The 26818-nt window shown below is 42.9% G+C and overlaps 1 protein-coding gene across 1 annotated transcript in view; it reads right to left on the bottom strand.

Annotated features, from left to right (window-relative positions):
• LOC122802843 (high-affinity choline transporter 1-like) overlaps positions 1–26818 on the bottom strand; it is a 526136-nt gene that overhangs the window by 355873 nt on the left and 143445 nt on the right. Inside the window, exon 3 of the mRNA XM_044072630.1 lies at positions 3509–3622. Coding sequence (XP_043928565.1) covers positions 3509–3622 — 114 coding nt within the window. The remainder of the gene's footprint in view (positions 1–3508; positions 3623–26818) is intronic.

The following is a 26818-nucleotide window of genomic DNA, read 5'->3' as shown; positions in this document are numbered from 1 at the left end:
AAGGTAGTATGAGTGATGTTTGGAAATATATCACCAATGTCTTAACCCAGCTTCCCGGTGCTGTCCATAATTCTCACAGTGGCAGATAAGTTAATTCATCACTGCTTCCCATATAGATGGTTACCACACAGACACCACATAGACAGGTAAGTGCAGCAGGTGTCATCAAACAACCACATATACAACTGCATAAAGAAGACAGAGAGGCCTTAGGCAAACCTACCCCATCTCCGTTTACTTTCTCCTTATGTTCTTCGAGTGATACAGACAATATACCTGAATCCTGACTTATGACCCCAGTATGGGACCCACACAGAGCTGCAGAGCTGTAGTACAACACCTCCTGTGTTTGGAGGTTTTCTCCATCATAATTGATCAATTCCATGATAATTGTTTCCATGGCTTTGCATATGAGACTAGTGAGACTTATGGGTCTGTAGTTTCAGTGTCTGTAGATGGCCCATCTTTGTGCAGAGAGATGACTGTTGCAGTTCTGCATTCATGAGGCATGAAGCCTGTTTGACAGCTACAGTTAAATAACAATTCTAGAGGGCTGGATAGCATATGCTTCATACTATTTAGAAGGTATCCTGGGATATTGCCTGGGTCCATAAATGCAGTGTTCGTGGCCTTAGAGTATTGAAGACATATTCCCTAGTGATAGTTGGGGAGTTATATTTGATGGTATTTCCAGAGGGGAGGTTGAGGGGGAAAGACAGGTAAAGTAAGAGATGAATTTGGCTGCCTGCAAGCTTGCTATACTCTCTGGATCATTATAGGTGGCTCCATTAACAATACTCTCTGTGCACAACTGTGTATTGCCTAAGAGGTTGCAGGTATAGCTAAGAGGGTAAATGTACCACAGATGTGGCTTTGGTAGACTTTATTTGTCCTCTGAGTTGATTGTTTAGTTTGATGAGAGTGATTTTATCCTGCTAGGTGCTACACCTCCAAATTTTTCCTAAGATTTTCTTTTTTCTGTTAGACAGCCTATTAAATTTGTGATGCCACCAAGGTGGCTTGTTTTTTGAGTTAATTCTGTACTTCTTCCTAGTGTGTATAGCTGCCTCTATGCAGCTGTTAACATGCTTGTGTAGGGTTTCTGTGAACAGTTCCCTGTAGGCAGCAGGTTTCTAATGATTTATGCAGGCTTGAAATTTTGCCAGGTTATCACTTAATATTAGAAAGTTAACCTTAGATTAGTTCCTGAAAATTCAAGGTTTAGCAGGGGTGATGGGTTTTTAATTTTACTTAAAATGAGACCATTTTTTGGCCCGATCTTACCAGGGAAGACATTATTCTTAAGTGTGTGCAGCATATTAGTGAGGACCAGACCCAATATGTTTTTACCCCTAGTTGGTGCATTGACAATTTGGTCCAGGGAGTTTGTGTTTTCAAAATCCAGGAATCTCTGTGCCTAAGTATGGTTTTGGGTTAGATGTTGAGTGTTTCCAATAAGATTTATTGCATTTAGAATTGCTTTTTTAGGTCATGGTCAGTATTGTATTCTCTTTCTTGCTTGGATGTAAGTGGGGTACACATCTCGGCAGATGCTGCTCCACACTATGCTTATTTTCCATGTCACTGATGACCCATTCCAGAGGGGGCACCTTCCTGCACTTGCACACTGATGCAAACATTACTGGCCATCTGGTTTAATGGCAATTGCAGTATTGGGGGAAGGGGTTTGATAGGTAGGCTGCTGTAAAAGTAGTAAATGTTTGTGGGCAGAATATTGGAATTATACTGCATGGGTAGTGCATATCCTTATGTCATTTGTCCACATCATGGTCATCCATGATCATATGTCATGTGTGCAGCCATTCCCCATGCCAAGCTGCTCTGTGTTGGTTGCTTGTTTCATTCACTTATCTGCATGCAGTTGATCTGATGTTTGCCTTGTCTGTTGACAGCCTTGAGGCTATGCAAAGAAATCTACATACCCTGATAGCATAGTATGATTTTTATTTAATTTGAGCAATTCATTTGCTAGGAGCATTGTTTCTTTTACAATATTAAATTATAATGACATGAACAGGCATATGTTCCACAGAAAGATGGAAAAATCTACCTCCCTCACCCCCACCTACCCTTCACAAGCCAGGTACGTCTGCTCTTTCATTCATCAGCTTTCATTTCACACTATCAGTTTCTTATTTTCGTAATTGCCATATACACCTGTGTACAAACTGCTGTGCAGGAAAGTAAATAATTATGATGTTCAGACATAGTGTGTTTCTTTTTACATATACATACATATACATATCTGTGTCTGTGTGTGTCTGTGTGCGCTTATAGCCATAATGCAAGCAAAGCCAAAATATACAGCATTATTGCATTGGATTAAAATCTGTCTTGTCTTCATTACAATTCAATGTGCATATCAAACATGAACAATGTTTGTTAAATTGTCTCTGAAAGCTTTGGAATGCAATAATGGTAGGATTTTTGGAATTACCAATTGCATATGTGCACATAGAACCATAATTCAAGCAAAGCTGATATAAACTGCATTGTTCTTTAGATAAAATCTACCTTATCAGTATTACTACTCCTTTCCATATTGCACATGAATATCGTTTTCAATATCGCTCCTTTAATTACTATGAAGACTTGAGTGACTTGGTGTAAGACTTTGTGAAACCCCACCCTCAAAAATCTGATAATGAAGCTGATGGTCTGGGATGGATAGGTGCATTTGAACTGTAAGGATATGAGTAATAATTCATCTGAGAATTTCATGATGAATAGCAGTGGCCTACTCGGGCCTCTGTTTAGACCATTTTCTTTTAGTGTTAAAATATTTTGCAGTGCTGTATGGAAAATAAATAAAATGGTATCATGGTTGAAATGAAATAATTTATTCATAATTTGATAACCATATATGCAGTTCACCACTTAAAGTTAACATACTTAAAGAAACATATCAAAGCATTCAACATTAATAATATAATTGAATAAAGAAATATGCCATTCTGTCTTGCCAAGTAAGAGAGAAGCACAGAGCATCAGACATCAAAGTGTTCACATTAAAATAAAAATGTACCTATTAAAACAAAAGCAAGGTATAAAAACACAGATGAATAAAAATACACATTAGTATAAAAGTTAGGGATAAAACATAGTATACAGGAGTAAATAATAAAAGGAATGCAAGATGAGTTAGTACAAGTGTGAGCACAGATATTCTAGACACTGATGTTAGAAAATTCTCATTCTGAATCACAGCCATAGCCTTCTGACAAAATCTGAAATGGGGGTGAACAAAAGGAAATAAATAGGCCCTTGATGTCATCAAAATGCACTTTGTCACATTTGTGCTACAAGAGAGAATAAATGTAAGAAAACAGAAGTGGAGAAATATCACTGAAAGCATAGTACTTTAGCAGTGAGATTATTAGAAAACATGATATTTGGCAAGACAAAGTATTACCCTGAGTTTAAATATGTGTAACAAACTCTAAGAATGCCAAGTGCAATTATGATATAAAATCCAGTTTTCTTTTACCACATATCAAGCCAAATGCATATCCTAATGGAATTTGGGTCCAAAGAAGTCCTCCTTCTGGTGAATAGAGCATTTCAGCAATACCATTGATGTAGCCTCCTCCAATATAGGTTGCTAGAAATGAGAAAGATAAAATATGAAGTAACAAAGTTATGTTATAATAATACTAAATACCTAGGCTTGCATTCAGTGATATGAAATGGATCTGCTGACAAATTCACACACCAATGTAGGACTTGCACAATAGATATAGATATGTGTGTGTGTGTGTGTGTGTGTGTGTGTGTGTGTGTGTGTGTGTGTGTGTGTGTGTGAGTGTGCGTGTGCGTGTGCGTGTGTGTGTGTGTATGAGCATTTCCATACTGGAACTTGATAATAGTTATCAATTTTTATCCAGAAGAAACCTTTACATTTTAGTGTATTAAGTCAATATGCAAATTTCATTTCACCAAAGTGACAGTGAACAATTTTAAATCACACATTGTTCACGTATTTTCTCTGTCTATTTTTTACAGTATTTTAAAACCACTGTCTGAGGCCCAGGAGGTACTCTTGTTGACACTTGGGTTTCATGGATAAAATGCTCCAGATTTGATAGCTGCGTGATGCAGGAAGCTAGAGGTCTGCAGGTAATGCTACCAGCCTTGGATCATTTAGATACTTCAGCTCTGAATATAAACAGCCAACAGTAATACCTGATCCAGAATGAGGGATCTGTGCCAGTTCTACCACAGCCTTACAATTTGAGGGAAGGTCCAGAACTAAAGAGAGTTGGAAAATAGATTCATTAGTGATAGGCCAGCCATGGTGGCAGTGCACCCCACTAGGTATTATCAGTATAAGGAAGTGTGACACGTCTTAGTTCTCAGGGAAGCAAAGCATTGCATCATGACTTATGATCAAAATGGGAAGGGAATAGGAGCACCAAAAATATCCTGTTTACACAGGACAATGAGTGCAGGCCCATAATCTTTTCCTTTGTATTCCACAGTGCTGGGAGAAAGACAAAATGGACTCATTTGGGAAAAAAATGTCACAGTTTCCAGTTCCAAGAAAATGCACATGTAAGTATAACACTCAAGTGTTAAATTGCAGTTTATTAACAAAGTCAAGTTGGATTTAATAGCATTGCTTCATTACATTCCTTAAGAAAACAGAAGAGCTAAGATTCATTCTTCTAAACTTTAATTAGTGCATACATAAAAATCTGTGATGACATTATAAATATAAACTACATCTTTCAGAAAGTTAAATGGGTGGTCACGGTGGTGCAGCGGTTAGCATTGCCACCTCACAGCAAGAGGTTCTCCGGTTCGATTCTCGGCTGGGGTGCCTTCTGTGCAGAGTATGTATGTCCCCCCTGTGGTTATGTGGGTTTCCTCCGGGTGCTCCGGTTTCCTCCCACATCCCAAAGACATGCAGTAGGTGGATTGGACACTCTAAAATTGGCCCTAGGTGTGAGTGTGTGTGTGTGTGTGTGTGTGTGTGTGTGTGTGTGTGTGTGTGTGTGTGTGTGTGTGTGTGTGTGTGTGTGTGTGTGCGCCTTCTGTGGAAGGTTGGGTGCCAGGCTGACAACTCAGCACTGTAAAACTCCACTGCCAATCATGAGCAGACAGATGATCTGCTGTGGCAACCCCTAACCGGAAAAAAGCCGAAAAAAGGAGAAGATCTTTCAGAAAATTAAATGCTTATCATGAAATATCACAAATGCATTTTAAAGCTATTGCAAAGCACAGAATCTGTTTTTTTTAAGTGCAGGACCCTTAACTGAAAGAAATATTCAGTCATTTTCCAAAGAACTTTAAAACAGTTTGAATAGCATGTCAGCTGATAGTAGGGATTTATAAGGTATGGATGTGCTGTTATGCACAATATGTTCTGGCCATTGAACGGGTTAGAAACAGTATATGATATCTCAAACATTGTGCAGCCTCTGCTCCAAATGCATAAAATTATTAACAGAACATTGCAAATGGACATTTGTCTGAAATCATTGCTTTAAGCCTTCTCATGCATTACGATCATTTTTTTTAAACTTTTGTACGTGTTTCACTGGTGACCAATGAATAAAAGCCTTTTTAAGTCAGATGTTTATGATCACAGTATAGGCAAATGAAGATGGAAAAGAATCAAACCCTGTATCCTTCATTACACAAAGTGTTAAAAGATAACAAAGCCTTATGCCTGTGTGCTGAGACTACTCTATGTACTAATAATATACTTAGTTCCAATGTTGCCATTTCTTTCTCCCCTTCTTTATTTTTTCTGTTGTAAATTTTAGAAAGGTTGCATTTTTAAAACACAATGCCCATATTTCTTCATTTCTAATACTTAACTGTCAGCAGAAGCTAGATCACCCAAATTCAGAAAGTAGGTTATCCAGTTTAACTATAATACTCCCTGCATTAAGGTTATTTTTAAAACCGTTAGCAGTTTTTAATAGCACAAAAACAAAAACAGACAAAAGGCATACACTGTTATATATTTTTTAAATCTGATAAATAAACCAGTACATTGAACATGATTTTGAACAGCAGCATGGAGAATGTGCAAATATACAAAATGTCTGGAGAAACAAGTCTAGTAGAAATATCAGGTCATTTTAGTAGTGGCTCTTGTCTTCAAATCATAAGTGCCCCTCATTACTGATGGAAGTAAAACCTCACATTTTAAAATTCAGTATTGCTCTTCATACATGAATTACATCTAAGAGATAAACATAGGCCAGGATTCACTAATTCTCCCTGTAAGACTAAATAAGTCTTACACGGAAACTGCAGCCTAAGAGGAAGACGTCAGTGCACCATGCATATCTATGAGGGTGCACTGACTCAACTCTAAGGCCAACACGGAGCATGCATGAGTGCAGAGGGTGTGTCGGACTGCCGAGCAGTCCAAATATCCATGCCCCTGCAAGTCCCTAAATCTGCAAATGTCAACTGACATGAGCAGGTCCGCTCAAATGTGTATATACCCAACACTACACTCCCCCACAGTCTAAACCCCTGTACAATTATAATATCTAAAACATCTAATTTTTTTTTTATCATTCCTGATATAGCTGCCCGTATTTGCATGTGTTTGCACGGGTTTGCCCATTGCTTAGCTACAGTTATCAGTTTAGACATCGAGGAGGATAATAAACTACTTATATGCAAATTAAGCCAAATAGCAATTGCGTAGTGGTAGAGCCTTCGCACAAAAAGGAGGCATTCCCGGTTTGAGTCCAACCACTCCCGTTTCTATTTTCTGTAGGAAATCTGTATAGAAAAATAATTCGTGACATTTATCTTTTAAATTTTAGTAAAAAGCATTGAAATGGCCTATGTAGTAGTGAACAATATTTTATATATATATATATAAGAGGGTGAATTGGTTATGCATACTGATGAATGCATACGTAATGTATATTAAGCAGTGTGAAGCATTGCTAAGCAAAGTTTACCAGTATTAAGCACATTTAAGTATAATTGCTCATAGCTAAGCACTGCTTTAACTAGCGCAATGGCTTTGCGCGTAGCTGCGCATCGTGCCAACTAGCGCAAACAAAATATGTTTGTGCATAGCTGTGCACCGCGCTAACTAGTGCAACGTTGGGCAACGTCGAGCAACGTAGAGCAACATTGGGCAAAGTTGAGCAAAGTCGGCTAAACACAGCCACACCTCCTAGCCAGTCAGGCCAGTAGTAAAATAAAAAGCAATGACAGGCCTCGAACCCAGGATACTGTGCACCATAATCACAGCACTGAAGCACTAAGCTATGACAGCTTTTGATATTCATGCACTGACAACACACACATACATATTAATGAAAGTTTACCCAGTGCTAAGCAGGTGTGCTTTCAGCTGAGATTTTTCAAAACCAGCCAATCACAAATAAGTGTGGGAAATGAGGCATATTTAGGCTCCATAGGCAGGACTACTTGCCATAACTGGTTGTAGCTCCCATCTGCAGGCAGCATGGCTGGTGTTGGAGAGGGCTCTTGCTTTCGAGCACAACTGTGGGGCATTGAGGAGTCAAAAGTGATGGTTTGGCTCCTTGTCCATAATCATGATGCCAGACTCCTGCAGGGCCAGTTCTAGGGCACTGAATACAAAGCGGAAGCCTGGAACCATCTCGCACATGATCTCACCAGTGCCACAGGCATCCCACGGACTGGTGAGCAGGTCAGACACCACTACACAGACCTGAAGAGATGCAAGCAGGACCAACTGAACCAGTGGATACAGAAGGCCCGTGGGATGCATAATGCCCCACTACTGAGTAGGTAGCCATGGAATGAAGTATGTAAGAATTGCTATTGTAGTCGATATTATGGATAGGTATATGTCTCAATATCACTTCATTTACTTCACAGCTGCAGGTATCCATGCTGCAAATCAGCAAGCCTATGCAGATAGGCTGCTAAGGCTGCGCCACCAGGCAGGTTAGTAATTATTCTGCATGTATTGTTATATAAAATAAGTGAGAGAGCCTGAAAAAAAGTGTTGTATCCCAATAATAAAGGTATAATAAGTCTTGAATAACCTCTCTGCATGTACTGTTATGTAAAATAAGTGAGAGAGCCTGAAAAAGAGTGTTGTAACCCATTAATAAAGGTATAATACATCTTGAATAAGTCGTCTGCATGCACTGTAATACCAAATAAATGAGAGAGCCTCTAGAAAAGTGTGTAATGTACTTAATAAAGGTATAATTCCTGGAGTGTGTTCGTGTCACTTTCTTTGAAATGTTGTTGTACTCTTGCATTATAGAAATGGTACTGTTGTATTAAGTGCTGTCAACACACACTTGGGTAGACCCGTATAAAGTGGATGAAGGAAGTGCCAGTAGCTGTTAAGCATATATATAGTCCTCAATTGTTGGTTCATGGCTGGCATGTATAGGTAAATCTGGCACATAAGTAGCTTGTTATTGTGTTCCCCAGAAATTTCAGTGTGCTGCTAGAAATGTAGGGGGCTGTTAAAATATAACTGATAATGTCACCTGAACACATCCAGATATGTAGATATATAAATCTAAATAAAATATATAAATACGTAGCAGTAACATCTGCATCCTGGACAGTTTGTATGTCAGATACAGGTCAGGTATATAAGGAACTAGCATAACCCATTTCACAATTTAACAGACATTGCCTAGTGTAATAATACATGTAGGGGATATATACCTGCAGTCAATAGGAATGTAGTGTAAACTATAAGTACATATAAGTTGTTAATGGAGGTATCTTTTTACACCCTACTGTATGTGCATAAACAATGCAATTCCACACCTCAATGGGTATGTCTAATCTCAAAACATTTGTTGGGACATATGTTCTATTGATTTATAAATATCTGCATTTACTTTGATACATGTGCCCTGTTGAAATAGCACAATCTTGGTGGCCTGTTGCTACCAATCAATCCTGCATGCAGTTGGAATGTCCACTGTTGTTTTATATATGCATGTGTTATGCTTGCAGTTCAACTGTTGGAACTCTGGTGTGTTGGGTTAATAAGAATACTACTGCATGCTGTTACAACTAATTTGGAATGCTGTTGGCTGTTACCAACCCATATTGCCATTAAATCATTCTAAACATAGAACGTATGGGAAGGCTGGTCCCAGCGGACCCACCTGTCCCACCTCAGCTGGTGATGGCACCTGGCACCAGCAGGTCCAGTGCCCAGCCTGGGACCTCCTCCTCTGTTGGCCCTGTGCCACCTTCGGGTTGAAGCACTGCAGGGGATGGGGCTCATCCCCCCCTGCAAGTGTGGCGGAGGAGGGCCACCTATCACATTCTGAACGGTCCGGGCTGTGGTGCGTAGGGAGATCGAGCGTTCAGTCGTTGATCCTCTATGCCAGTTTGAGACTCATGGGTGAGCCTACCCCTCTTATGCAGCCCCCAGCACAGCCATCCTCTGAGCTGTGAAGGTACAGTGGAGACTGCCCATAGGTGGGGATCTCAGTTCCACTGTTGCCATCTGTGGGCTCATGGGCTTGCAATTTCCAAACATCCTTCCTCGTCAATGGTGTTCACCCACCACATGTGTCATATTCTGCCCCTGTATGCGTCTTGTTTGTCTTGTCTGTTTACCTCCCCAACCTACCTCCCCAAATATACCTACTTCCCCTATCCCACATTCCACTCTCACCTGAAAAAAAAAAAAAAAAAAAGGCAATCTGCTCCCAAAAACTTACGCCCCATACATAGCTGCCCATTTTGCACACATGTCCGCTGGACACATAAACTGATATTTAATTGGCAGTACCACATACTTTGTTGTCCTCATCCCTCTCTCAGGGGTTGGAGGTTTCAAATTTCCCTCCAAATGTCTAGCATATTCACAGCTATTGCTGTTAAAGAAATGGGCAGCAATGGACCCTCCCTACACCCATCCTGCACATCCCGAGCTGTTTTCCCTGCTGTCTTTCCCTCTTTGTGCCCCTTTTTCACCACTTTCTTACCTCCCCATTTTCTTTTCTTTTATCATTGAAATGAGCGCGGGGGTTAGCGGGAGTAAGCACTTTTAAGCAGTAGTTAGTGGGTTTGTGTGAGTGTGCGCTTTGCTAAGTATTGCTAAGCTTGGCGCAAACTCACGCAAACCCGCTTACAACTGCTTAAAAGTGCCTTAGTCACCCTGCATGTGAGGGCCCTTGTTCTGCTCAGCAACAAAATAAAACACCACTGTCAGTCTCGAACCCTGGACCTTGGACACACTAGCCTGTATGAAGTACCACTAAGCCACAGTAGATATACAGCAGGTTGTTGCTGAAATATATATATCATGCATCAGAATGAGTGAATGTAAAGGAAAGATAGGAATGCCATAACACAAAACCTGTTCTGTGGAACTTTATCAGCAGTTGTTGTGGAATTGCATTACATGACTGTGAAAACAGAACCAGACATTCTAGCAGTAAATAATGTTACAGCAGCAATTTACAACCCCTACACAGTATCATAGCAGGACAATCCCCACCCAAATAAACAAAATACCTGTGTGCTCAGGGTCCAGCAAGGATGTAGGTAGGCATAATCAGTACTGGAATTGTCCAGTTTTCATGAGCATCCTGTGCTAATGTCAACAATAAAAAAGCACACACTGTGCAGAAGTGAGTACATTAATATTCACAGTATAGCAGTTCACAAACAGTTCATGTGCCAAATGAATACATCTCAATAACTATGTATGTATGTCAGCAAATTGTATAAGTAGAAAAGTATCTACATACTCCCATGTATCTTGTGTTAGCATTTGTAGGAGTGAGTACAATTATACACTGACAACTGTGTACTGGAAGTGGCAACATTCAGGTTTGAGTACAACATTCAAATCACTGGCTACACCCCTAGCTTCAGATATAAGAAGTATACCAACCTTCTGACTTACACAATGGTGTCCACAGCAAACAAGCATGGGCCCCACTTTGGAAAGCTGAAAGGGCTATGCCTACCTGACTTAGCAATTTATAGCATTGTGTTGCTATAACAGTGAGTACTGCAATTACCACACAGCAGGCCGCATGCAATTACCAAATGGTGGACACCAATTGGTGCAGAGGCCATCACATGCACATGTGCAGATACCTAGAAAAGCAGGCTGTACTTGCTGTCCACACATGCAATCATTTCATTGCAGCTACGGAAAGAGAGATAGAGAGCAAGAGAGAGAGAGACAGACAGACAGACAGACACCAACATCTACATCAACAGCAACAGCAACAGAAAAAAAAGATATTAAAAGAAAAAACAAAATAAGATAAAAAAATACAAAACACACGGAACTGGCAAATACAAACACATACAAAGGAAAGGTATGTAACAGATATGTATTTACTGGCATGTAGTAGATATTTTTGAAGAGTACTCTACATACTTTGAATCATCCATATGTGGCAGCAGTAAGTATCTATGCACAGATGCCCTGCATAACTACTGCCATTGAGAAATCAGTGTGAAGCTGTGTGCAGTGGGATATGACTGTGACATATGTAGCTCAGCATTAAATGTCAAACATCTGATCCATGTTATCTGTGTTCTGTACAGTAGTGTGTACAATGTCTGTTTGGGGGAGTAGCACATACAGCTATATAAACATAGATGTGATAGAGTAACAAATGCATGATAGTCATATTAACGTGTAGCTTAGCATTGGCAACAGCTGTACCAGGCAAGTATGCTAATGTAGCATTTGCAGCTATATATACACCCTCTAATATTACTGTGTGTTCACATGTGACACCTGTTCATGTTGCAGCAAGGCTCAACAGGTCAGCCGTGAGGTCCATGGACTTACAACAGTGTGGACCTTGTGTGTGTATGGAACACACATACGGAGAGATCTGGCTGTGTCAGATATATTAGCATCTGTACATGTGCATACAGCAAGGGACATACTGCAACTGTTTATGAAGGGTGGGCATATATATGTTGGTGAATGCTGTTATGTGCATATTTCTATGTAGGTTGTAGTGGTGGTTAAACGCTGTGGGTGTGATTTGTCAGGTTTGCAGTGCTGTAGCCGGTGAGGCCTGCTAAAGCTACATGGGCTGAGAACACCTTCAATGCATTCCGCACAACACTGTGCAATATTATTACATAACTGTATACCTCACAACCTTCACATAATTGATATTCCCACCATGAAAGGTGGACTGTATATGTGCCTATATGTATATCTATATGTACACCAATGGATGTTTATATGTATGTGTATGTATATATATATATATATCTATATATATATATATATATATATATAGAGAGAGAGAGAGAGAGAGACAGGGTCATATTTACTGCAACAGATGCCTGGAGCTCAATGTTGAAATTGCATTGGCATCCCTTCTGGCAAAAAGTCCATATCCATGAACTACCTCATAGGTGGTAGTCTACTTAACACCAAAAGTGTGATAAGAGACCATGGGACACAGGTGGACAGTAGTCTCCCCTTTGATAATCACAGTGCCACACTAGTCATTTAATCTGTCTACATGGCACACCTCATCACAAAAGGTGTGTCATCCAGGAAAATATAGGTCAGTGTTCCCCTCTACTCATCACACATAAAACCCATTATAGAGTACAATGTCCCATGTGGTATGCACCTCACAATACATCTACAGGAATTGGAAAGGCCACAGACATACCTCACAAAGGGTAATACCAGCCTCAAACAGATGCCCTATGCAGACTGTCTCATAAAACCACAGCTAGACTGTGTTGCATACCGCCTACCCAGAGGTGACCTCTGCCTAACATACAAAGCTATGTCAAACCCAGAGCTGTTGGACATGCTCCACGTAAACAGATCTAGGGACCTAAACCTTGTCACCTCAATAGACAGAACAAGCTGGAGGGATAGATTCCTATCTCGGAGACATCCCATACTCTGGAACAAACCACCCATCCATAGCAAACCAAGCTCCTCATTAGCAGTCATCATAAATAATCCTGATGATTGGATGGGAGATAGGAAATACACACCGGGAATCACCTCTGTGGCTCTGCTGGACAGGGGCACGTGAAATTAAATTACATGTATGCTAAAGGCCAAGGTAGCATGTGGCTAGGCTTCTATAGGCCCTAGGGCCAATAGCCTAGTACCTACCTATGAACCGATACACACCCACATGTACTTGTTGCAATAATTGCTATGTGAGGTTGACTGAGTGTGATGGTGAATGTGTTGGTGAATGTGTTGAAGTTCTGTATATGTGTGATAGCTTAGTGGGAAAGTGTTTCTGTCATGCTATTTTGTGTCGGAGCTCTGATCACAGCAAGAGATGTGTATGCTATTGCTAGGCAGAAAAAGCAGTATGGCATACGGTCTGACATAGTCCCTTGGTGTGGACTGGGGTGTGCCATTGTAGGCTAAAGCAGTACATGTATGCTTATTGATTGGTACTGCTGGTGAATCCAAATCCCGTATGAACTGCAGTACTACCTGAAGCTATAGGCCTAAACAGCAAGTATGGTGTATGTCCACATTGCTTGGAAACACTGTTATGTGTGTTACCTGTAGTCCTCACAGATTGCATACCTTAGGCATAATGTTTTGTAAGTACTGACACACAGTACTGTATGGTACACAGGTAAAGCTCATCTGGGTTGCCATACCTTTGTGTCTTGTATGTATGTCTGATGTGTGTGTGGGTATGCCTGTAACATGCCCTTGGTCATATGTGTGTTACAGGATATAAGTGCATATCTAGCAACATGTATAGTGTAGTACAGCAGTATGCCACCTATACTAATGAATGTGCACATATGTTAGGCAGGGGTTTGCCACCAACTAGTGTGGCATACTGGTAATACTGTAACTGGACTTTACAATCATTGTAATGGATGACCTATTTCTTTATGCATTAGCTTGATATATACCTCCTCCGGCTAGGTGGTGCATTGCATCACATACAGTGTGACATGTACTCTTGCATAGTCTTACATACTGGTTTCTCTTTGTTGCTGTGCAGAACATGGTTTGATATATATATAGAGCATGCCAGGCACTGTCAGACAGTTGTGGTATGAGCACTGATATGTGGTATTGAAAATGTGTATCCTCTGACAGCCAATAGGTTGCTATATATGGCAGTTCAGTGATATATGTACTTTAGAATGTTAAGTGTGCCACATGACTTGCTCACACATATTGTTTCATTGTATTCCAGGGTTATGGTCCACCATCACAATCCTACATATAGACCAGCAGAGGATGAGCAAATAACAACCAGCCTGATTCTGCACTACACCCTGCTGTTCTCATGAACCAACCAGAAACAGCATGAGCAGACTGCACTGTGGCAAGATGTTGTCCATCGGGTAAATGACATAGGCATGCATAACCGGACATTTGAGCAGGTACACCATCACTGCACTGATTTACTTAGGCATGTCCAGCAGCGTGCGTCTGATGTCCGTAGACAACAGTTTGCCACAGGTGGTGGGGTAGCCATCCATCCCCCCCTCACCAGAGTGGAGGAGCTGCTCCTCAGCCTGGTGGCTCCTGGCCAACAACAACAGCAAACATGTATCATCATGGAGGCCGGAGCCACTCAGCGAGTTGACATGGACCATGCAGGTAACATGGCATATCTGTAGACTACTGTTACCTCTATTGGTAGATCATGCATATGTGAGATGTGTACTGTGTAGTTAGAATATGTGGAGTCTGGTGTTGTGCAATACTGATAATTTGGAACATAATCTGTAGGCCTGTGACTGTCAACCGTTGTACTACTGTAAGATTGCAAACCCACAGTAGCAATGCCACAGTTGTTGCCACTGACAAACTGTCTCATATCCTTGTAGGTCCCTCTTGTGTGACAGCAAGGCAGCCGACCCATGCTGGTGAGTGTGCTCTACATTTAATATTGCATAATATATGTGCATGTCATAGTTGAGGTGCATGACATGTTCACGTAACACACCTACGCATAATGCATGCTGTGCATGTTTTCTGTGAGACTATGCACATCCCAGTAACGTGAATAGCTGCCTCAAACACATGCAATACACAGAGCATCCCATACAACTGTGGCAAAACTGTAGTGGACATTGGATAGGCAGAGTCGATACACATGCACACAACATACACAACATTGTCATACACAGTACACGTTAATATGCTATACATGGTGTATTCAGACACCCGCTGTAAGGTCACATTCCAGTATCCCAAATGTTATCCACACAGCACACATAATATACCTGAGGGGTAGAGGCCTATCATGGGGCTGTGCGACACTCTGCAACACAAAACACATTCATGTTAGGCAATGCTCCCTACTGGGCACCTTACAAACCCATGCAACAACTGGCTGTGAAATGATGAATGTAGCCATGGTACTGCAGTTCAGGTACAGCATGCTAGGTGCCAGTCTGGCACACATTAGTAGCCTTGAGTGACCACATGATGCTGCATGATGATGGCTTATGGTACTACACCCTATCCATTTACAGTAACCACAGCACTACACATAGCATTCATTGCTATGCACCTCAATGTTGTGTGTGTGCAAACACATGCACCTATACACAATATGCATAGCAATCACCATTTGTACAATGTGATACATATATGTCTTGTAATGCTATTGAGTCTATAGGTCACATGACACACATTGGGTATGTGTGATGTTTAATGTCGCAGTTGTGTTGTAACATGCCATGTCATGGCTGGCACTAACATGTACACAATATATCCTACACTCACCATAACCACGGTACAATGGCTATGTTGAGCAATGGTATTCCATCAGGTATACATACACCACTCATCCTGTGTGTATACATAGCATGCATGTGCTAAACCTGTGTCCACAATTATCTGCTAAAGACACAGACGCTCTAATCAGAAATGGATATCTATGTGACACACAGATACACATCCAGCCATGTATGTATACCTGTGAGTGATGGTACACAGGACATTGCAGAGCTTTCAATACTTGGACAGCAATGTTGTGTCCATGTACACATTGCGTTCCAGGGTGAGGCCAATCACTGAACAACAACACACATGCATCAGAGCCATGTATACTGTTATTAGCAAGGGCTGTCTACACTTGCACTGCATGCTGTTGAGCAACACACGTCCTGCATGCTGACACATGTGATATGACTGTTTGGCTTGTGATAATGTACCCCGCCATCAACTGCTATTGAGTATGTTTTGGATTGCTGGTGTTGTGTGTGTGTGTGTGTGTGTGGGGGGGGGGGTGTATGTCTGTTTTAGTGAGGAGTGTATTTGTGTGCATGTGTGCATGTGTGCATGTGTTCATGCGTTCATGTGTCCATGTGTGCATGTGTTCCGACATCATGTACAGGTCATAAAGTGTGTTTCCTGTCTTCCTCTCACAGGTGGTGAGGTTGGGTTGGTTCACTGCAGCAGGGAACCTGATGTCACTGAGCAAAATAGTGATAATGAGGATAGGTGTGTTGAGGTGCAGGCATGTTTGCCAGGGTCTGTCATTGGGCCACCATTCGACAGAACAGAAGTGTCCACCCCATCTATGCACACAGTTATACTGCCAATACATCCATCACCAATGCCCTTAGCTGAAAGACAGTGTGCAGTCGGCATTGGCCAGGACAGTGTGGTATCTATGGCACATGCATCCCAACACAGTAGCCATACCCAGATTTCTGGAACGGTACCACATAGGCAGATGTCTAGGGGTTCTCGTCAGAGCACTGCTGCTCATCATGCCCCTGGCAGACGTGCCACAGATCTTACAACCTCATGCATGTTCCAGGCTGTCATGGAGGCACAGGCACATATGGAACGGTACACCAGACAGGGACTAAGGGCACAGAGGGCACATAACACCGCTGTAACTGACAGTATCCATGACCTAGCAGGTGCCATCCGTAATTACACTGAGGTCACTGATAGACATTGGGGTGAGACATTAGATGTCCTCCACAATGTCATGTCCATGTGTCAGGACAGTGCGGGATTGTTGAGACATCGACGTGGACGTATGCCAGCAACATCAGCAGCTGGCAGACATCCCTCAAGTCACAGCCGCTCCTGTAGTGCCAGTACCAGCCCCAGCAATGTTGGGGGCGGGCTGTCCATAGACCATCCTAGAAGACCACGTGCACGTGGCTCTGGACATTCCAAGCAGGGACCTGGGTCCAGTGTACATCTGTCCACCTCTGAGGATAGTACGCAGCCTGGCTTAGTAACTTATACTGTCAGTAACACACCTGCCAATCACAGGTACCATGTCCGTGGCCGGAGACAGTGATCTGTAAAGCCTGGCAGGTACAGTCTGTGGCTGTCTCACAAATCCCCTATTATGGCAGCCACATGGTGGAACTGTGTGCATGCAGACACACACACACACACACACACACACACACACACACATACATGACAACTGTATGGCTCAGTGTAGGCCTCTGGCAAACCAACAACACACCCTGTGCATATGATGAAACCTGTGCCACCTCCTGTCATCTGTAACATTGATGCAGGAACAGGCTACCATGGTGCTGATGCACAGGGTGACATTACAGCAGTATAGCAATGTTAGCATGTTGTCAGTAGTAGAGAGCAATGATATCCTTGAAGGTGTAGCTGAGCAGGCATGATGCATTAAAGCTATGATTGTCAATGTAGTATTGTTTACACCAGTGTTAGTTCCAATAGTGTATTGTCCGCCCATGTGCCACTTGGCTGATGTGTGTAGTATTGGCAGCATGTTTTAGAGAGTGGACAGTACGTGTGGGATGTGTGTAGCACAGATTTGCAGGTGTACATTTGTGAACATGTTGGAGGTGCACTGTCTTCATGTATGTGCATAGTGGACACATGGGCAGGGTGACATGCCCTGTGTTACACAGTAACACTCCATAGTTTCTATTGGTGGCTAGTATGCATTGTACTACACACATTTTGGAACTTGAGTACACATGTGTGTATGACATGGTTTGACACTGTACTGTGGGTGATACTGTTACTATCTGTCATTGTTTTGCATTCTGGTAGTATACATAACCTCAACAGCCTGACCATAAACAATTGTTAGATGATGTCTTGACAACTGACACACAGATGTAGGACACACAGTAACATTTGGATCCTTCAGGTACTATACTATGCCAGTAACCAATGGTATTCACCTGCACTCATTCCTGAGACCACTCCTGTTTGGCATACAGCTCTCTTAGGTACAAGCAATCACAGTAGGGATATGTCCGTCCACGTCTGGAAATGCATACTGTGGCCTATAATGCATTCTCCAGATGACACACACATCCTCTACAAGGGTATCATACAGACAGATACCTGTTGTCAAACCCACGCTGTAAAGCTGTAAGCCAGCCAAAGCATAGTCATTCACCTTTACAAAACATAGTATCCCCACAGTGCCACATAGGTAGTAGTCACCAACATGTTGAACAGGTACCGATGTGTACATGCAGCCAAGGGTTACGTCATCTCTCCTTTGGTAATCACATTTCTAAAGGTATTTTGAAATCCCTCGCTGGATCACATAAGCAATAAGGGGTCTGCATGCATATCCACAAAGGCTGTTGTACACGTATAATGAATAGCCATCACTGACATACTTTGCTGCGTTTGAACAGGTCTGAAATATACCTCAGCCATAAACCCTCACTCATACAATTCAATAGAAACCGTAATGAGTGTGTGTGACACGGATGACCTAGGTCAGGGATCACTGCAGTGACTGGCCTTGTCACAAGCATACAGATGTGACCTAAGGTCTGGAAAGTGGCAGCACACTCTGGCAAAGATGACAGATGTGTTCATGGAGAAAGCAGGGTTCCCACCTATGAAATAATTGAGGTCATATGTACGTATATGTATTTGCCACACAGCTACCTGACATGTGCAATGCACATACTGTTGTCATACTGATATGCCATACAGTAGTAAAAGCAAAACCCACAACACATTGGCCAACAGTGTCACACACATAGAGCACACACACACACGGACTCACCAAGTGCAGGATTCTAACCCCTACCTAACTCCTTTATGATAATAGAGGAGTACACATTAACACTGTGTGCTATACACATTACTGGACGTTTTCTTTTCCACAGGTATATTTGTAGGATGATGACATCATCAGACTTGACAAAGATAAGTATACCACTTTTAAGGTGTTTTACTACTCTCCAAAAACCATTGCTCCTCTCCAAAAATGGTTGCTCCTCTCCAAGGAGATTACACACAAACACAGTTGTCAAGTGCAGGATTTAAAGCCCTACCTAACTACTTCATGATAATAGAGGAGTATGCATTAACACGACACGCTACACACATTACTGGGAGGTCTCTTTTCCACAGGTATATTTGTAGGATGGTGACATCATCAGACTTGACAAAGATAAGTATACCACTTTTAAGGTGTTCTACTACTCTCCAAAAAGGTTCCTCCTCTCCAAGGAGATTATACACAAACACACCCACAGTTCTCAAGTGCAGGATTCAAACTCCTACCTAACTACTTCATGATAATAGAGGAGTACACATTAACACAATGCGCTAGCCTATACACATTACTGGGAGGTATTTTTTCCACAGGTATATTTGTAGGATGGTGACATCATCAGACTTGACAAAGATAAGTATATCACTTTTAAGGTGTTCTACTACTCTCCAAAAAGGTTGCTCTTCTCCAAGGAGATTACACATAAACACACACAGTTGTCAAGTGCAGAATTCAAACCCCTACCTAACTACTTCATGGTACTAGAGGAACACGCATTAACATGACGCGCTATACACATTACTGGGAGGCCTCTTTTCCACAGGTATATATGTAGGATGGCGACATCATCAGACTTGACAAAGATAAGTATACCACTTTTAAGGTGTTCTACTACTCTCCAAAAACGTTGCTCCTCTCCAAGGAGATCACACACAAACATGTCAAGTGCAGGATTCAAACCCCTACCTAACTACTTTATGATACTACAGGAGTAAGCATTTACATGATGCGTTATTCACATTACTGTGAGTTCTCCTTTCCACAGGTATATTTGTGGGATGGTGACATCATCAGACTACACAAAGTGGGTTACATTAGGTGACATTACGTGGGCTACATAGAAGGAATGTCTAAACACTTTGGCCATGTGATCATCAAAGGAGAGTTTACTTTCTACCTGTGTCCCCAGGGCCATAATGACTTTCTCCGTACATACTGGATTACCACCTATGTGGTAGTTTGTGTGCACTTTCTTTTATCCAAAGGGGATGACTATGCATTCTTTGGCATTCTGCTTGAGGGCATTGTTTTGACAACTGGTATCTGTCTCTGTAAGACCCTTCTGGAAGATATCTGTGTCAGCTGTAGAGTCGATTATGGACCACAGTTAGCAGTCATCTGCAAACCTGTTCATCCATACTCCTCCCGTGCTTGCCTATTCCTCTGAGCAGTATCCACTGAACAGGTGGGGTCCCAGGACCAAGACCTGTGTGATGCCATTTGTGACTGGTTTAGAGTCGGACATGGCACCTGCAACCCTGAAGTTGTGTGTTTGATCTGTGAGCCACTTGGCCACCCATCCTATGACATAGCTGTTAATGTTCAAGCTGGTAAGCTTGTCCATGATGACAGAGTGGGTAATGGTGTAGAAAGTCCTTAGGGAGGTCCAGGTGGGCTGTGCGGACTACTTTCACCTCCATCTATGTCCTTGGTAACTGTTTCAAATAAGTCAACTAGGTTTAGGAGGCAGGATCTGCCTTTAACAAGGCCAGGTTGGGTAGAGTCCAGTGTCTGAAGGTCCCCAATGTCTCTGTTTATGGGTTCCATGATAATTTGCTCCATAGCTTTGCAGACCAGGCTGAGTAGACCTATAGGGCAATGGTTTCCAGGTTCTGTTGTGGCACCGCCTTTGTGGAGCTGGATGACTGTTGGTGTATGCCATTTTTTGGGTACATAGCCTCTGGTACGATTGAGTCTGGACAGTGAATGTAGTTGAGGGTGTAGTTCCTTTTGGGGCTGGTGTAAGATGCAGCCTGGGACAACATCCAGTCTCATTGATGCTGTGTTCTTAGCTTTGGAGAGGGCTGTCTTTACCTGCATGTCCATGAAGTCTTGGGCTCTGCATTCTTTTGGGATGGACACAGTCCCTTTTGGGGATGATGGGGGGAGTTTGCACTGAACTTGTCCCCCAGGATGTGGGCAATGTAAGTTGGTTCAGTGTATTTCTTGACATTTTTCAGTAGCTGGCAGCATATTTGGAAGTTGCCACTTACATGTTTGGTGTAGCTAATGAAGGCTTTGTGATTGTTATTCTTACATTCCTTGGCAATTTGTCTTTAGGAACTGGCCTTGGATTATTTTATGAGCGATCATGGTTTCTTCCTAATAATGATCAGTGATGCTTTCCTTTTGTGAAGTTTGCTCTATCATGTGTTCATTTCCTCCTGCTGTTGTCTAGCTTATTTATGGGTGACGACCACCAGATTGGTTTCTTATTTTTGGAGGAGTACATCTTGGTTTTATTTGGGATGTCTTGATCCATGCATCCCTGTTGATGCTCATAGGATGCACTTGTAAATGATTCGGCAGATTGTATAGCATTATCCTATAGTAAGGGGGCTTTGGAACATTCCACTTTGGTCTTGGGAAGTGTGCCGTTTGCTTTTGAAAATGTCTTCACAGTGGTTTTATTGACTGGGGGTGGGGGGTGGGATGTGGATGTCCAGTTTGATTACTTTATGATCTGATATTACCAGCGAGGGGTTTATCTCTGTTGTGGTACACTGGTATCCCACATTGGCGATGATCAGGTCCAGTATGTTGTCACCTCTAGTGGGCATGGTGACCAGCTGTTCCAGGGTGTTAAGAGTTTTTAAACTCTAGGAAACATTGGGCAAAGGACGTTGCACAGGAGTAATTCTCCCACTCAGTGTTTGGGTAGTTGTAATCTCCTCATATAATGGTGTTTGATAGGACCTTTATATTTTCCACTGTTCTCAGGAATAGTGAGTGAGGTTCCTGAGACAAGGTAGGTGATCTGTAGCAGGCTACAATCTGATAAGCAGCTTTGCCCAATGTTAGTTGCACTTGCATGGTCTCCAAGGCCTCATGCTGTGCCAATAACCTGAAGGTGTGGGTATCTATAAGGTAAATGGATACACCCCTTCCTTTTGTATTTCACTTGTGGTTTTGGGTCTGAAGATCAGAGGGAATGTGAGTGTTTTACGTGGAGCATGTCCAACAGCTCTGTGTTTGACATAGCTTTGTATGTTAGGCAGAGAACACCTCTGAGTAGGCGATATGCAAGGGAGTACGGCTGGAGCATTTTGAGATGGTCTGTTTTTGGCATGTATTTCAAGCTGCTAATGCTCTTTGTGAGGTATTGCAGCAGGCTTTCCAGTTGTTGTAGTCTTGTGAGGTACATAGCAAAAGTGGTGTTGTACTCTATTATGGTTCTAGTGAGTGATGAGTAGAGGGGAACAATGTCCTCTTCTAGTCTGCATGAGACACCTTTTGTGATGAGATGTGCCACATAGGAGGATTTCCTGACTACTGTGGGGATGTGATTATCACAGTTGTGTCCACTGTCCACCTGTGACCCAAGGTCTCTTGTCACACTTTCAGTGTTAAGTATACTACCACCTATGTTTTGGTTCATGGCTACAGAATGTTTAATAAAGGGGATGATAATGCACTTTTTGGCATTGAGCTTGAGCCCATGGCTTTGACAACAGCCATCTGTCTCAGTGAGGCCCTTTTGTAGGATGTCCACATTTTTAGTGTTTACAATTATGGCTCCTAGTTTGCAGTCATCTGGAAACTTCAGTAGCCACAGACCTTCCATGTTAAAGTTTACTTCAGGGAAGTAGATACTAAACAGGACAAAACCCAAGACTGGACCCTGTGGTCCTGCACTCGTCACTGGTCCAAATTCATACATAGAGTCTGCTACTTTCACAGTGTGTGTTCTGTCAGTAAGCCTGTTGGCAACCCATCTTGTGACATAGCAATTAATACCTAGTTTAGTGGGTTAATCTATATTTAGAGAGTGTGGGTTGATGTTGTAAGCCATGGCAGGATCTACATAGGCTGTGCGAACCACCTTACCCTTGTCTACGGTTCTGGTGACTGCTTCAATGTCATCTATCAGGTTTAGGAGACATGATCTGCATTTTACAAACCCAACATGGCTGTGGTCCAGGTTTTGGGGATTACAAATGTATTTTTTTATAAGTTGTATGATGATGCAATCCATGGCCTTGAAGGGCAGGTTCATCAGGCTAATGGGGCACTAGTTCCTGGGGTCCGTGGTGTCTCCACCCTTGTGTAGTGGGATTACCATTGCTGTGTACCATTCAGCAGGCACAAAGCCTGAGGTGTGGCTATGACTGAACATGGTACGTCGGTGTGGTGCCTGTTTGTTCTGTGGTTTGCGTAGAACACAGCCTGGGACGTTATCTGGTCCCATGGCTTCTGTGATACTGGCTTTGGAGAGTGTTTTGTACCTGTGCAGCTGTGATGACAGCAACTTTGCAGTTTTCCATTATAGTGATGTGCTCTTTCATGGGTGAGAGGGGGGGTAAAGTTAACACTGATCCTATCTGCCAGGATGTTGGCAGTATTAGTTGGGTCTGTATATTTAGTGCCATTGAGCTGTAAGTCAGAACAGATCTGAGTATTGCCATGACATGGACCTGTCTGTTGTGCAGAGATCTCCTGAGTAGACAGTATGCAACAGAATACAGATTGACTTAAATTCAGTCTTGTTGCATGGGGCAACTGTTTGAGGCCAGTAATCCTCTTGTTGAGGTACTTCAGTGGTCTTTAACTACTGAAGGTGCCTAGTCCGATTCATTGCAAGTGTGTTGTGGTACTCTTTGACGGGTCTGATGACTGATGAGTAGAGGGAACCTCCTTTAAGCTACATGCACAGACCTTGGCAGGATGTGTGAACACATAGCATGGTTTTCTGACCACTTTGTGAATGTGTTTCTGGAAGTAGAGATGACTATCCACATTTGTCCATAGATCCCTTATTATTACCTCCATATTTAGCCTATGTATGTGAGCATGCCCAGTATGACCTTTCAGTATGTTGTTTCCTGACATGTGCTTCATTTATTTAAGTGTGTGAGCATGCCCAGTATGACCTTTCAGTGTGACGCTGAATGAAATCCACTACATTTGTTGAAGTGTGTGAGCACGCCTGGTATAGACATTTATACTATATGTGTGTGGAAAATCAAGTTGAATTTTTACAGCAGGGCTCACCTTTGTGTCATAAATCAACAGGGATCATGCTGTGCCTACAGGGCTTCCATGAGACACTTTGCATAGACTTATTAACATTTCTACATACAGGGGAAACAGCTATTCTTTGTACATTTCTACCCGGGGGCACACCTGATTGTTACTGTGGGTGTACATAGGATGAGGGGTTCACCTGACACTTATACACATTTGCTAGGCCTGCACTGCTATGTCAGGTACTCCATTTCAGTCTGTACTGTTGCCTATCATACTGGCTTGAGGCATACTACTATACTACAGATCTTAGCGTCCACTGTCACGTATATTAGATTGCGACTTCAGAGCCTACCCAACCCACATTACACCACCTGGCCTGCTGTTCTCTGTCTGCATAGGCCTATAGGGGGGTTATCCATATGCCTCTTTAGGGGCATGCTACAGAATTTCATTGTGTTTGCATTAGTGTACAATTGTCCTGCTGTGTTTGTGCCAGTGAAATGCTGTCATGGCTTAGTGGTTCAGTACTGTGACCATAGTGCATAGTATTCTGGGTTCCAGCCCTGTCATTGCTTTTTATTTTCATGCTGGGCAGACCAGACTGCTTAAGGAACAGTAAAGCAGATATGAGCATGTTTACCTGACTTTGCTCAACTTTGCCCGACTTTGCCCGACCTTGCCCAACATTGGTCAACGTTGCCCAATGTTGCGCTACTTGGCACGGGAAATTTTGTTTACATATACTAATTAGTGGTAAAAGCTGCCTAGCACTGCTTTATGTTGCTTAAAACATGGCAATCATGCCTCAGGTGGTGCTGCAGGGCTGCCTATGTTGGACGCACATAGTACACTCCCTATACATGTTTGAAAACAGGTAGTGTCAAGTTAGGCATCCCTTTTATTTTATGTGTGAGTCAGAGAGAGGTATCATTTGCAGGGTTCCTACTGAGGCAGTGTATGTGCTATGTGTTGCCTCTTTGCCAAAGCCAAGGCATACTGGGCACGCCTCCTTCTGCCTACTGGGGCAGGCTCAGGTTGTTCCTCCTCCGAGTCACGCTGTGCCTATGCAGGCCTTGGCAATGGTGGGGGCTGTTTGGCCCTGCCCCATGCTGTTCCTGCTGCAGCTGTTTTCACAGGATCATATTGTGTAGCATGGCACATACCATGACAATTTGGGTACATGTAGTTGGTGAGCACTGCAAGGCTCCACCAGATGTGTCCAGCCACCAGAACCAAGACTTGAGCATCCCAAACACATACTCGATTACATTTCGTGTTTGTGCGTGTGCCTCATTATGGAGTTCTTGTTCAGGTGTGTGTGCATTTCTGATGGGTGTCATCAGCCACGGCTCCAGTGAGTATCCAGCATCCCCCACTAGGCGACCGTCAGGGATGTCCCCACTGGCAAATTTCTGGTACAGCTGCTTCAGATGCCAGATATGGGAATCGTGGTAGCTTCCAGGGAAGCCAGCACACATATTCAGTATTATGCCCTGGACATCGCACACAACCTGGCAGTTGATGGAGTGGAAGCCCTTGCGGTTGATGTAGGCCCTACCCTGCTCACCGGCTGGTGCTTTGATGTATATGTGCATGCAGTCAATTGCACCCACTACCTCAGGGTATTCCACTATTTGCTGGAAGAGACGCATATTGCTGGCCAATGCCTCACGGGAATTGGGGAAATATACATTATCACCGACATGTGCTGACATGGCATTCAGGAACTGGTGCAGTACCCTGGATGCTGATGCCTGTGAAATCCCCATCATATCACCAGTTGGTCTCTGGAAGGTACCTGTTGCTAGTATTCTTAGGCCAACACATACCTTGGTTTCCACTGGGATGGGTTCCCCTCTGTTGGCTCTGTGTGTGAGGCGTGGCCTGCACAGCTCAACAATTTGCTGCAGGAGATCTCTGTCCACTCTATAGCGCTCCACTATCTCCAGCTCATGTAGCCCCTGGTAGGTAACCCTGGGTCTGTACACTCTTTTCAGTCTCCTCACTGTGGGTTGCTCAGCAGCATTCGCAATGGCACCACCCTCAGCATCTTGCACGTGTTGCCTTATAATAGCAATGGCAGCCCCTAACATTTTTTTGTCTCATTTAAGCTTTTTAAGTTTTCACTTCTTTTTGTATACTGCAGTGTTGCAGTGTTTCTGAGGAAAACATGGGGGAATGTTGTTTGCAGAGTTTAGGGGCTGGGCTGCGCTGGGCTGGGCTAGTGTACTGCCTGTGTAAATGGCTGATTCTGATTGATTTCACCTGGCAGCTCTGCTAGTTCTCCTTGGTTAACTTCCTACTACTTCTTTTCCTTCCTTTTCCCTTTCTGTTTCCACAGGGGGCAGCGATGCGCAAACACGCGCACACGAGTGCACATGCACGCACACAGGCTTAGGCAGGTGCACATCTGCGCACACAGGCTTAGACAGCCTTACACAGGCTTACACGGGTGCACACATGCGCACACAGGTTTAGACGGGTTTACAGGCATGCACCTGCACGCACACAGTGTAAGCACCTTTGCAGGAAACTTTAGTGATATCCACGGCGTACACCTTCGGTTTCTGGGTTTCAGTTATCACAACTGTAGACATGCC

Source organism: Protopterus annectens, chromosome 5.part0 (genome assembly GCF_019279795.1).
Source record: "Protopterus annectens isolate FY-2018-M chromosome 5.part0, PAN1.0, whole genome shotgun sequence".
Classification (NCBI taxonomy): Eukaryota; Metazoa; Chordata; order Ceratodontiformes; family Protopteridae; genus Protopterus; species Protopterus annectens.
This window is presented reverse-complemented; position numbering and strand designations above follow the sequence as displayed.